At 44.7% G+C, this 13,389-nt stretch overlaps 1 protein-coding gene across 2 annotated transcripts in view; it reads right to left on the minus strand.

Annotated features, from left to right (window-relative positions):
* The window catches only part of Ikzf1 (IKAROS family zinc finger 1), an 80,372-nt gene that overhangs the window by 28,766 nt on the left and 38,217 nt on the right, over positions 1–13,389 (minus strand). Inside the window, exon 3 of one of the 2 annotated variants that reach the window (XM_059275436.1) lies at positions 156–416. The exons of the other annotated variant lie outside the window; for it this stretch is intronic. Coding sequence (XP_059131419.1) covers positions 156–416 — 261 coding nt within the window. The remainder of the gene's footprint in view (positions 1–155; positions 417–13,389) is intronic. 2 annotated transcript variants of the gene reach the window in all.

The following is a 13,389-nucleotide window of genomic DNA, read 5'->3' on the forward strand; positions in this document are numbered from 1 at the left end:
CCCACCCTCCTTTTGCACTTTGAACTTAGGGACTCGTGTGTGCTAGGCAGGTGCTCTCCTACTGTGATGCATCCCCAGTGCTTGACAGTCCAATTTGCTCCTCCAGCACCCACGGGACCTCTTGAGAACTAAAGGAGAACTACGCCGGGCCTTACCAGTATGACTTCTTTTGTGAACCATGAGCACATTGGGCCCGATGCAAATGATCCCACAGATATCACACTTTAGTTTTCCGTTAGGAAGTCGAATGCCTCCAACTCCTGACAGAGCCGAGCTGCCTTGGTCCCTGTGGGAGCCATTCATTTTCTCTCCTGAGGCATCAAGCATTCGTAAATCCTCTGCACATTCTTCCCCATTCATTTCACAGGCACGCCCATTCTCTTCATCACTCTGAGTCTCTACTTTAACATTACTGGCTGAAAGAGATAACACAGGAGGCCCACTCAGTGGCATGGCAAAAAATAAGTCACAAGACAGCAACACAGCAGCAGCAAGTCATCAAATAGACAATCGGAGCTTCCGAGCAGTTCGGAGCCTATACCTCAGGGCCGGGAGCCTGGCTTTGCACGCATTGGGCCTCCAGAGAGCGTGAATGGAACCTGCGGGATCACTGGAGGTGCAGGGACAGAGGCAGGCTGGACAGGGAGTATCTGGTAAAGCAGGAAGAGGGTATTTATAGAGATCATGATACAGTGGGGGCTGTGGGACCTTGGAGTAGAAACTGTAGTGATGTCAGAAGTTATAATTTCTCTTGATGTTTTTACAGGCTCGTAAGAGTTAGGGAGGTACGTTTTTCTGAGTAAAATAAGCAGTGTGGTGATTATCTAGCATAATTAAGAAACACTTATTTTGGTTTTCTTTGGTGAGTATGTGGGAGTGCCTGCATATATGTATGCATACTATGTGCAGGCTGTGGGTCAGACCCTCCGGAACCAGGGTTAACAGGCTGTTGTGAACCACTTAGAAGTAAATCTGGGTCCTCTGCAAGATCATCAGGTACTATTATTAACCACTGATCCATCTCTCCAGCCCCTGCTGACATAATTTTTGAACAGCATTTTCAGTCAAGAATTCTCAAAGTTTGGTCCCCAGCCCTGCTGGTTCCTAGATCCTGGGATGAATTCAGCCATGTGTTTGAATGGACCCTTGATGGATCCAAGGTCACTTTACAATGGAGAATATCCCGTTTAAGTAGCCCACCTGGTTCACAGCCTGCTAGATGATCCTATTCACCAACGTCCTCTTGACTGGGACATTTGAGGTCCAGACACCAAGAGAAAAATGGCTGGCTGGAGGCTGGGCTCCTTTACTTGAAGGTGCAGAGATCTTAGACAGGTCACCTAACTTCTCTATGCCTTGATTATTCATCTACAAATGCAGGAACTATCATAGCCCTGGCCAACCCGTGAGAACTGAGGCAAGTAACAGGTAACTGGGATTGGCACTAGGGCACAGCAAGTGCCATCCCTACTCCCCACACCGTGGTTCCACAGCACAAGGCGCCGCTGCCTGACCCCAACAGTGTTTTTGGCACTTACCTTGTACAAGACCTCTGGTAATTTAATGGACTTGCCATTTAACCTCACAAGAACTCAACAAGGGCATGCCATTACCATTCCATATTTTGTAGTGGTTGAGGTACAGTTCAAAGACCTTGCTATGGTCCCACAGCTAGAGAGTGGTAGAGCTGGGAGGCAACTGCCACACAGCAGTCCCCAGTGCCCACTTACTGCCAACATTATCCCATTAGCTCTTCGTAGAAAAGACTTACTGACCGATATAGAACGTGTTGTACAAACCAGAACACGGGCTCTGAGGCCCTGGAAGTGAGAGTGTACTCTGAGGCTGAACTCAGCCCATGCATAACACTGAGAAATTCTGTAATGGGGAATTCTCAAAAACACTTTTCCCTACAAGATTCTGATCTGAGACTTTGCAAATCAGCAGTCCTTCTTACTTCCCTCAGAGGCCAGATCCTATCTATGTGGCAAGAGAGGAGAGATGTGCTGTTCACACCGAGCTCTGGAGTATCAGAAGTCTTATGTCTTCTGGGGGTAGATTCAAATTCACCCTTGCTATGGTTTGGGTAAATACTTCCCCAAGGCTCATACATACATTAAAGGCTTGGTTCCCAGGGTGAGGACCTGCTCTGAGGCAGGACTTAGCGGGAGGTCCTTAGGTGGCTGATGACATCCTCTCAGAAAGGACTGTGGGACTCCATTCTCCCAATGCTTTCTGTATAACTGGCTCTGACACAGGCTCCTCATCACCACTGGCTGTTCTCAACAAAGTCCCCCCACCTTGGCCTGGAACCCCCGGAGTGAGAACTAAATACAAATTTCTCTATAAACTCCTTGTCTTGGGTATTTCACTTAGTCATACAAAGCTGACTACAAAGTGTTCTATCAGATGAGGAAGACAGGCCTGGGCTCTGTCTAGGCTCTGTGCTCTGTCTAGCCACATAATGCCTTGGGTTAGCTATGGAGCAAGAAGACCCTTACCAGATGCAGACACCACACTCAACTTCTCATCCTCTAGATGTACAAGCTAAATTAACTTCTATTCTTTATATGTTACCTAGCCTCTGGAACTTTGGTTTAATAGTGACAGACCACAAACTCCATCAAACGGGCTCTCTTGGGAACATGATAAAGCTACAAAAAAAAATCTCAGTCTCTGGTTATTTTGCAATCATTCACCTTCCCCTTTCCCCTGAAGTGAGATCAGGTAGTTAAAGACTCCCTGGAACATATCACAGCTTGTGGTGGTAAGTCCTTCTGCCATGACAGCTAAGACACAGGGGCTCATCAAAGTGTATAAATCGGAAGCACCCACAGCTGGACAAAAGCCACCCTGCAGAAGACACATGCTGGGATGATGCCCTTAGCATATTTCTGGCCCAGCTGGATTCCATGAAGGTAAAGGAGGCTAGTCGAAGGGAAGTGACCCTGTTTTCCCCAGGACACTGCACGCAGGGCACAGAAGCACATGCCAGTCATAAGCAGTTTTCTGCCTGAATAATAAAAGCAGTAGAGTTTCTGTGCAATCCTCTGGGGAACTCCATGGCACATGTCACTAATGCCTATGTGGGTGCTTCCCAGAGAAGGTCAGGATGGCAGTGTGCATGGGCGGTGACCTTCAGGCTTCCAGGAAGAGCTCTACTCCAGCAGGCTGCTCAGGAGGGTGAGTGGAGAGTCAGGGAGGAAGCAGGTGAAGAATCACGTGATGGATGCTGCTTGATAGGCCACTGGCTTCCTCAAAGCCACCGAGGGCCCACCTTAGTGTGACTAGGGCAGCTGAAGGTAAGGCTTTGGTATTTCTACCCTACAAGATGGCGCTGTCACCAGCTGTGATGGGACCAAAAGAGAAAGGTGTGAGAGTTCTTCACAAGTTGTCCTGCAATCAGTGTGGGCACCAGATACAGTCTGGGGAAGAAATGTGTGGGGAAGAAATAGATGGGTGGCTACTAAGGACATATAGCAAGAATTTCAAACTTACTTGATCTGATTTATAGTGGAGTGGTAATACTTTCAATTATATATACACATATATTATTCAATATATATAATTCATATATACAATATGTAATTATATATATAATTGTGTGTGTAGTGTATGTGTGTGTGAGAGAGAGAGAGGGAAAGAGAGAGAGATCCATAATATGGGATGTATCATAATTAGAATGTTTTTAACATCAGAAAGATTGCCTTTCTGAGAAAGAAGATTTAGTGTCTGTAGATGCCTGCAGGTGTGGCCAAGGACCATAAGTCATGGAAACAAGGCAGAGGCTCACAACAGGCCCTACATATGTTCTGGCATAAGAGTTCCATGGCAACCGCTGAGTGCTGTAACTCTGGAAGCTTGGTGGTTGTGAGGAGGACATTGCTGGTCACGTTTTGAGTTGGAAAGTCTGTGATGTTTAAGGGAGACTGTGTGGCCAGAGAGAAGAGGCTTTGGTGAGACCCAAGTTACACCGTCAGCATGAGGAATTTAAGATTCCTGCAGTGCGGGGGTGTTTCCCACACAAAGATGGGGAAGGCCCGCATATCTCTGAGGATAAATGCAAAGCAGATGCTAGCTAAGTAGGAGAAATCTGGCAGATTTCTGCCTGGCCAAAAAGGCTGTCCACGGAAATGGGGGACTCCGTTTAGAACTAGTTAGCTGTGATGGTCCTTCAGGGAAATGCTGCAGTCTCTCTGAATATAAAGAATAGGCTTGTAACTACTCTGTAAACTCTATCCCTACTCCACTACTTGGAACAACGAGGAACTTGATAAAGTGCTGTATTGAGCTGATTAAATATAGATCACGAATGAAGTCCTGTGAGTGTTTTCCCCAGAAGGCTCTGGGTTAGCCTGCCCCATGCTCTTCCAGCAACTGACAGAGTGAACGCGGCCTGGTTTGAGTGTTTCCCAAATGCGGCTCATATTAACATGGATATTTTCGAGCCCCTAGTAAAAGCTACTTTGTTACTCAGATGCTACTCACAAGGGGGAAACATGAAAGTCTCATCGTTGTGTCTTTTAGAGGTATACCACCGGCAGCCCAGTGACCCCGTTGTCCTAAGAGAATGCTCCCCAAGTGTGCCAAGTCCCCTAGCATTTAGGAAAAGGTTAGAATCAGTCCTGAGAAGCCAAGGAACTCAGGCCAGCAGGAGCCCAGAGGCCTGGCTTCGCCGCCAAGTGTGCCGTACCCTTGTGAATAATTGAACATTTTTAATGCAGAGGTGTAACGCCCCTGGCAGCTCCACCTTATAGATGTTACACTGCGTTCACTGTCATTCCTCTCTCAGAACTCATCTTCAGAGTTATCGGACACGTAGAGTTTTAGAACTCAGAATGTGATTTTTATATTGGAAAAAAATTCTCAAATTGTCCTTTCACCTTGGGTTTGGGCAGTGCAAACGGAATGTTCAACATTTTAAATGGAGAATGGGATAGAGACTGTTAGCAAAATCCAACGGGATAAAAATGTTTAAGGTATGTTTCTATTTATCTGTGGTAATTAAGTGAAGATTGGAGACGCCCGTGTATGTGCAGATCGATGTTTGTGTGTCTGTGGCTCACACCCATAGTGCTAGCACTTGGGAGGCAGAGGCAAGGGGGGTTCAGAGTTCCAGGGAGCTTGAGGCTAGCCTGAGCTACATGACACCTTGTTTCAGAAAACAAAATAAAACAAATTGTGAGCATTAGCTAGACCAATTTCTATAACTTAATATCACTTAAAACATAGTTAAAATAATAGGGTTTCTATCTGATCAAGAATATTTTTTAGAAATAATCATATTTGATGTTTTAGGCTTTCAAGTATAAGGAAGTCAGAGATAAGATATACAGAGAAAAGCTGAAAATTATATAAAAAAGAAGCAGTTTCAAGCATATTTTATTTATAGCTAAAAGAATCCTGTACAATAAAGCAACTTCTGGAGGCATCACAATCCCTGACTTCAAGCTCTACTATAGAGATATAGTAATAAAAACAGCTTGGTACTGCATAAAAACCAGCATGTGGACCAATGGAATCAAATTGAAGACCCTGACATTAATCCACACATGTATGAACACCTCATTTTTGATAAAGAAGCCAAAACTGTACAATGGAAGAAAGAAAGCATCTTCAACAAATGATGTCAACATGTAAAAGATTGCAAATAGATCCATATCTGTCACCACACACAAAACTCAAGTCCAAGTGGATCAAAGACCTCAACATAAATCCAGTTAATCTGAACCTGATAGAAGAGAAAGTAGGAAGTAGTCTTGAACACATTGGCACTGGAGATCACTTCCTAAAAATAGCACAGACACTGAGAGCAACAATTAATAAATGGGACCTCTTGAAACTGAGAACTTTTTGTAGAGCAAAGAACACAGTAAATAAGACAAAATGATAGTCTACAGAATGAGAAAAGATCTTCACCAACCCCACATCTGACAGAGGGCTGATCTCTAAAATATATAAAGAACTAAAGAAACTAGACATCAAAATACCTAACAATCCAATTAAAAAATGGGCTACAGAGCTAAACAGAGAATTCTTGACAGAAGAATCTTAAATGGCCGAAAGACATTTAAGGAATTGCTCAACATCCTTAGTTATCAGGGAAATGCAAATCAAAACGACTCTGAGATACCATCTTACACCTGTCAGAATGGCTAAGATCAAAAACACTGAGGACAGCTTATGTTGGAGAGGATGTGGAGCAAGCGGAACACTCCACTGTTGGTGGGAGTGCAAACTTGTACAGCCACTTTGAAAATCAATATGGTGGTTTTTCAGAAAATTGGGAATCAATCTTCCTCAAGACCCAGCTATACCACTCTTGGGCACATACCCAAGGAATGCTCAATCATAACACAAGGACACATGCTCAACTATGTTCATAGCAGCATTATTTGTAATAGCCAGAACCTGGAAACAACCTAGATGCCCCTCAACTGAAGAATGGATTAAGAAAATGATCATGAAATATGCAGGTAAATGGATGGAACTAGAAAATATCATCCTGAGTGAGGTAACCCAGACTCAGAAAGACAAACATGGTATGTACTCACTTATAAGTGGATACTAGATGTAAAGCAAAGGACAACCAGACTGCAACCCACAGCTCCAGGGAGGCTAGCTAGCTGGAAGGGCCCTAGGAAGGGTGCATGGATGGCCCAGTGATGGAGAAATAGATGAGATCTATATGAGCAAACCAGGGGTGAGGGGGAGGTAATGGAGGGCAAGGAACATGGGATGAGAACATAGGGGAACGAGAGGTTCAAGCTGGAACAGGACAGAGTGGGAGAGCAAGGAAAGAGATACCATGATAAAAGAAGACACCATGGGAATAGAGAGAAGCAGAGTACTAGGGAAGTTCCCAGGAATCCGCAAGGATGACCCCACCTTAGACTACTGGCAATGGCCGAGAGGGTGCCTGAGCTGGCCTACTCTCGTGATCAGATGGCTGAATACCCTAACTGTCATCTTGGAGCCCTCACCCAGTGACTGATGGAAGCAGATGCAGAAATCCACAGCGGGGGGTGCCAGGCCGAGCTCCAGGAGTCCAATCGATGAGAGAGCAAGGGACATTGAGATCATGATGGGAAAATGTACAGAGATGACTAGCCAAACTGGTAGAAACACATGAACTGTGGACCAATAGCTGAGGAGCCCCCATGGTACTAGACTAGGCTCTCTGGACAGGCAAGAAAGTTGTTTAGCTTGAACTGTTTAGGGGGCCCACAGGCAGTGGGATCAGGACCTATCCTTGGTGCATGAGCCGGCTTTTTGGAGCCCAGTGCCTATGGTGGGACACCTTGAGCAGCCTTGGTGCAGGGAGGAGGGGCCTGGACCTGCCTCAGCTGAATGTACCAGGCTCTGCTGACTCTCCATGGGAGATCTTGCCTTGGAGGAATTTGGGAATGGGGGGTGGGTTGAGAGGGAAGGCTGAGAGGGCGGGAGAAGGGAGGAGAGGGGAATCTGTGGTTGGTATGTAAAATGAATAGAAAAATCTCTTAATAATAATAATAAAAAATGAGAGAAAAAAAGAAGCAGCTTCAAGCATGTTTTTATTTCTATCAGATATCTAGGGACCCAAAGTGGGATAAAGATGGCCTAGGAGGCAAAAGGTTATTTTAACTTCAAGAAGGGAGGTGCCTGGGAGCCTGTGGGTCAATTCTCCGTCATGACCACAAGGTGGCGATATTGGCCCAGAACAGTTTGGTTGCTGTTGGGTGGAGACTTGAGGATCCACCATCCGTTTGTTCCAGAAAGATACTTACAACTTAGAGATACTGAGAGGACAAGAGGAAGAAAACGAGACAGTACTACTATGAACTCATTTTTATAAGTATATAGACATGAAATACATGAAAACATCTACTATGTCTCAGAAAATCTGCCACTGTCATTTGTACATCCAGCACTTTCCCATCTGCCTGGACATTGGGCTACGCTGGGCTTTGCCTTCTCCTCAGGTTTAATGACGACATGTCTTAGAATGCGCTGTCTTACTATTGTGAGCAACCGACTTATCAAAACATTCCAAAAAAAAATGTGATTGGTTGTCTCATGATTAACATGAGTTCCTGCCCTGACACATTCACGTCTACTCACATATAAAAAATATTCATGTGTGCACACATGCCTTCACTGAAGAAATAAACCTGAAGCTCTCATCTTCAAGCTGAACTGAAGGAATATTAGTAGGAGGAACATCTCAATAAGCTTCCTATATTCTGGGAGGGTAAGTTCATCCAGTCTCTGACCTTAAGCATAGGGAGATGGATACTGCCAAATCCTACGCTCCCCAAATAGCATCCACAAACAGGACATCAGACACCCAACCTTACTGTTACTGACACTTCATGGTAAAAATATGGTTGTAATAGTACAATGTCAACAAGCCGCTCTAAGGGTGTGCTTTGGTGGTAGAACACTGACTCAGGTTTGACCTGAAGCACTATGCACACACAAACTTCTGCTCCAAGTGGTGTCCACACAGTCTGTTTTCACAATACTAAAAAATTATTGATACAATGCCTGGAAGACTGAAAACCTAATGGGCTTTACAACTTGTAACTTTTTTTTTTTTTATTAATTTCACTTGTATTAAAAAAAAAGGCCTTCTCTATTCTTGAAACTATTCCTTATGGTTGCCCAAATATAATTATCATTTTCAACTCTCAATTCATTAAAAAATTAAATCACCATCTAGTTTTTGGTATAACAGCCCAGAGGAGGGCAGGTTAACCTGCGTGCATGCTAACAGGGTGCATGCTCATGCAGTGAGCCACCACATGGCTGGAAACCCATGAGTTTTTTTTTTCTTCTCTGTTCTGAGGTTAGCACTCCCTAGCAAGAGAAGGAGAATGCACCCTTCCCCCCACCCCCACCCCGTCACACAAAATTGCACAATTTATCCGAAAAGATGTTGGTTTATTTGATGCTGGCAGGAAGCATGGGCCACAAAGCTGTTGATCACAGCTTTAATCCTGACCCTGCTGAGCTGACTCTTGGTGACAGACCCACTGTGACTGCATTAGCTCCTTCTTCACGATCGCTTCTCTTTCACGCTCTCTACACCTCTCACTATCAAAGCCTGACTGGTGAGCTGGGCCATGGGTGTGCCCAGCTCCAGGGAGGCAGAGGCAGGAAGGTCACTGCAAACTGGAGATGAGCCTTGGCATCACAGGACATTCTAGGCCAGCCAGGGGTGGTAGGGAGACCCTGTCTCACAACCAAAACCAAAACTAATCAAACAACCCCTCACCCTTTACCTCTTTATTGTATCAATGACTTGCCCGATGGTGAGTAGTTAATGAATGGAATGGCGACCATTTGATGAGAGAACATGCAAATTGTGGTGTTCGTGTGATGGAACAGACCATGCAATGAACACATGCTACTGTTTTCTAGAAGCAAAGCATATACTTACGGGAGAAAGATTTGGGAATTATTGCATGAAAATCCCTAAAGCCATCAGCCCCATATGCAACTGCAATAAAGAAGGCAGAAAGAAAGCCAGGTTGTAACATCATCACAAAGTAAGAGTTCAGTGATATTCTCAAAAGCATCTTATTATGTAAAACCGCTAATTAGCCACTAACCAGATCTTCAGACCGGTAACAGAAGTCACCACTTAGAACAGGACTTATGAACCCAAGGGTCTTATCACATTGAACTACAGTGAACAAGCTCCAAAGGGCTCAACTGCTTGGAAGTATACCTTAAGACACTCTAGAGACATGAGAACCATTCAGTAGTGCTGGTCCACAATTTCAGCCACATCGCACTATCTCCAGGCAGAGTACACATCTCCACAAGAGCAGTGTGTTTCCTCCTAAGTAGATTGCACCTCAAATGCTCTTATTTATCTATCTATCTATCTATCTATCTATCTATCTATCTATCTATCTATCTATCTATCTATCTATCTATTTATTTTCGATCTTAGAAAGTATCCAGAAAAAATAAAGTTTTCAATCAACATGTTGGATGGGGAAATCTGTTGCTCCAAAAGGAACTACTAGATTTCTGTAGGCATTCCTTGGCAGTTGCTTTCATAAATGGCACCAAATCTCCATGTTTGTGCTCTCTTTTGCAGGCAGTTCCTGGTGAGCTCTATTTCTAAGACTTGGTATATTGTGTACATGTGTCTGTATGTGTGTATATACATGTACACACATCAGTTGGGTACACACACACACCCACACACACACACACACACACCACAGTTTCTTTCTAAGAGTAGCAGTCAGAATTGTGTACACAATGTTTCTAGCTAAATTAAACTTTTTGGATCAACTACTGACTTAGCAGGAAAAAGGCTGAAGAACTCCAGGAACGAGACACACTTATCAAACTTTGCTCAGACCATCTTTTCTCAAATTTGGTTGGCCACAGACCCTTCCATTTTCCCCTTGAAAAACTACATATGTGGATAGTGCATGTGCAGCTGTGTTCACACATGTGGAGACGTCAATGTCTGATGTCTTCCTCAATTGCTCTCTAAATTATTATTATTATTATTATTATTATTATTATTATTATTATTATTATTGATAAGGCTTTTTGCTGAATTTGTAGCTTGCTGATTCAACTGCACCGGCTAGGCAGAGACCTCAGAGAATCCCCCTGGCTCTCCCCCTGCCACTACTGGGATACAGGTCTTGGTTGCCATGCCTGGATTTTACATGGGTGCTAGGATCCAAACTCAGCTTCTCATGCATTCACAGCAAGCACTCTACCACTGAGCTGTCTCCTCTCTTCATGAAAAACAATAAGATACTGGGATAACGCACAAACGTAGTTAAGGAGACATCGTCACATCTCTTCTAGGAAGTGACACGTGCTTTTCATCTGTTTGTTTTATTTCTTGGTCTAAATCGCTAAAGTTAAAGTTAACATCATGCATCCCATCAAAGTCATTATAAATTAGTTTGTTGGCCAGTAAAATGTCTCAGAGGGTGAAGGCACTTGCTGCCAAGCCTGAGGACGTGAGTTCGATACCTGAGTCCCTGCAAGTGGTCCTCTGTTCTGCTCCATACCCTCACCATAACACAATAATTACATTAACATATTTTTTCATAAATTGATGTGTCTAGGCAAACAGCAAAACCCCAATCTATGCTGAAATCCAGTCTGTTATAGTAGGAACTCAGTGGGGGGCTTTATAAATGTCAGGTACACACAAGCCACTTTCCACAGGCAGCCTCCAAGCCCCATGATGGGCCCTTGAAGTAGACGGCATCACTCTTTTGGTAGCAAGGGATCTTGGGCTCAAAGGAATTTATACGATTTGCCATTTTGGTATTTAACGTGTAAATATAAAAAAATTTAAGGTCATGGCTAGTTACACGGCATTCAGAATTCAAAAGACACATTTTTGTAGGTAACCTTCTTTGGGTATTTGTGAGGCACTGGGAAATAAATGTGTGAGTTATTGCAGCTGTACATACATTCACATGTGCAAGTGTGCACACACATGCATATGCACACACTTGCCTGTACAACAGAGCTCCCCAAATGACAAACACATGGCCAACCAATAGCTTTCAGGGTGTTGCAGATACAGTCACCCCAGTTATGCCTGCTGCACGGCCTTCACTGCTAAGCCTGGCATTCCTCATGCACACACAGAAGAGGTAAGCTCATGGGACGCTTAGAGTGCTGTGTCTTCTTGAAGCTGGCCGGCCATAACACCATCTGACGACACTCCCAGGTTGCTCCCAACAGCAGGCATGTGAAACAGGGCACAGCCACTGGCTGCTTTTTTTTTTTTTTTTTTTTTTTTTGAGAGATCTGCAGGTGCAGGCTCACTCTACTCTGTGAAGTCCCTTCAGAAGCAGCTCATCCCATTATGGATGGGACCTTGGAACCACTCAGTGATTTACTTCTGGGTTTTTCCTCATTTCTTAGACACTCTACTCCCAATTTTAAGGCACTGTTTTATGAAATGGCCACAATAAAAAGACATATTTTTGAGACAGGACTATACTATGAAGCCTCAGCTGTCTTGGAACTTGCTACATAGAGCAGGCTGGCCTTAAACACACAGAGATACATCCGCCTCTGCCTCCTGAGTGCTGGGATTAATGGCATATGCCATCACTCTTGGCTGCATTGAGAACTTTTACAAGTATTTTAATATCACAAAGTACATTTTTTTTTTTAAATCACACTTCTCTGCTAGGGATTTCTGATCACCAATTTCTTGCGATTACCACCATATAACACGCTGTAATCACCTCAGATTCTGAACCCTGTTTGACTTGCCACATCTGTGAGCATTGTGGAAAACAAGTTGACATTGCAGAGACCATACTTTTTGGTGTGCATTGGCTGTAATGAGTCGCTCCTGATGTTATACCCAAGGGGGAGGCTGAAAACTGTGAGATTTTCAGAATGAGAGAGGACACCTACTCCACTTTCAAGTCCAAGCAGGACGATGACAATCTTCTGGGGATGGCTCAGAAAAAGCTTAATTTTACGTTTCACTCTTTAAGTCACGTTAACCTTTCAGTTATAGGGAAGTCTTCAGTCTACTATTAACACGTCTACAGTTCACAGTGACCTTGGCATTCCTTACACATCTAAAGAGGTGGTTGAGTCAGCATGAGTGACAGGGCTAGGGCTGCGAAGGGCACTCCTCACTAGGTCTCCACCGACACTGTAGGTGTCCTTCAACAGGAGTGTCGGGTGGAGCCAGGAGCAGGGCCTCTTCGAGAACCTATACACTTTATAGATGGATACACTCATTCTTAAGCCTCCCTGTTGGCTAGGTGGCTCAGGGTGTTCTCCTGGGAAGAGGACACTCGCTGGCCGACATCACTTAGAGAAGATGCTGTGGCTCCCTCCAGCCTCTCAAAGACATGGCTGAAACACAAAGACGCTGCATGTCCTGCCTACAGACACAGAGCAGAGGAGTGCCGGTGAGCAGTTTGACTCCTACTCAGTGATTTCCACCGCTCACCCAGACGCAGGGTCAGGACAGCTGCGAGGCTGCCACACCAGCCCTTCCTGTTCAGACTTCCAGGGTCCTGCTGTGCGGCCTAGGATGTCCTGAACGGCTGCAGGTCCGCGAGTGTGGAAAGAGCAGGCAGCAGCACTCTACTGGGACCCAGGGAACAGAATGTACCCAGGCTTCCTTCTGCTTGCCACTCCTCTGCCCTCCAGATCCTGGACGGTTGTCTATCTCCAAATTCACCATTTTCCCCGGGCCTGGTTTTCTTCCTACATCTCCACATGTGTCAATGAACAATGTTCTAGCTAATCCAACCCACCAGAGACCCTCCACTACTACCTGCCAAGTCCAGTGATCATCTCAGTTTTTCTGAGGAGTCTCATTGCCCTGGCTGTTCCCCAATCACACCACCCCCCACCCCCCTATCCACAAAGCTACCA

Source organism: Peromyscus eremicus, chromosome 10 (genome assembly GCF_949786415.1).
Source record: "Peromyscus eremicus chromosome 10, PerEre_H2_v1, whole genome shotgun sequence".
Classification (NCBI taxonomy): domain Eukaryota; kingdom Metazoa; phylum Chordata; class Mammalia; order Rodentia; family Cricetidae; genus Peromyscus; species Peromyscus eremicus.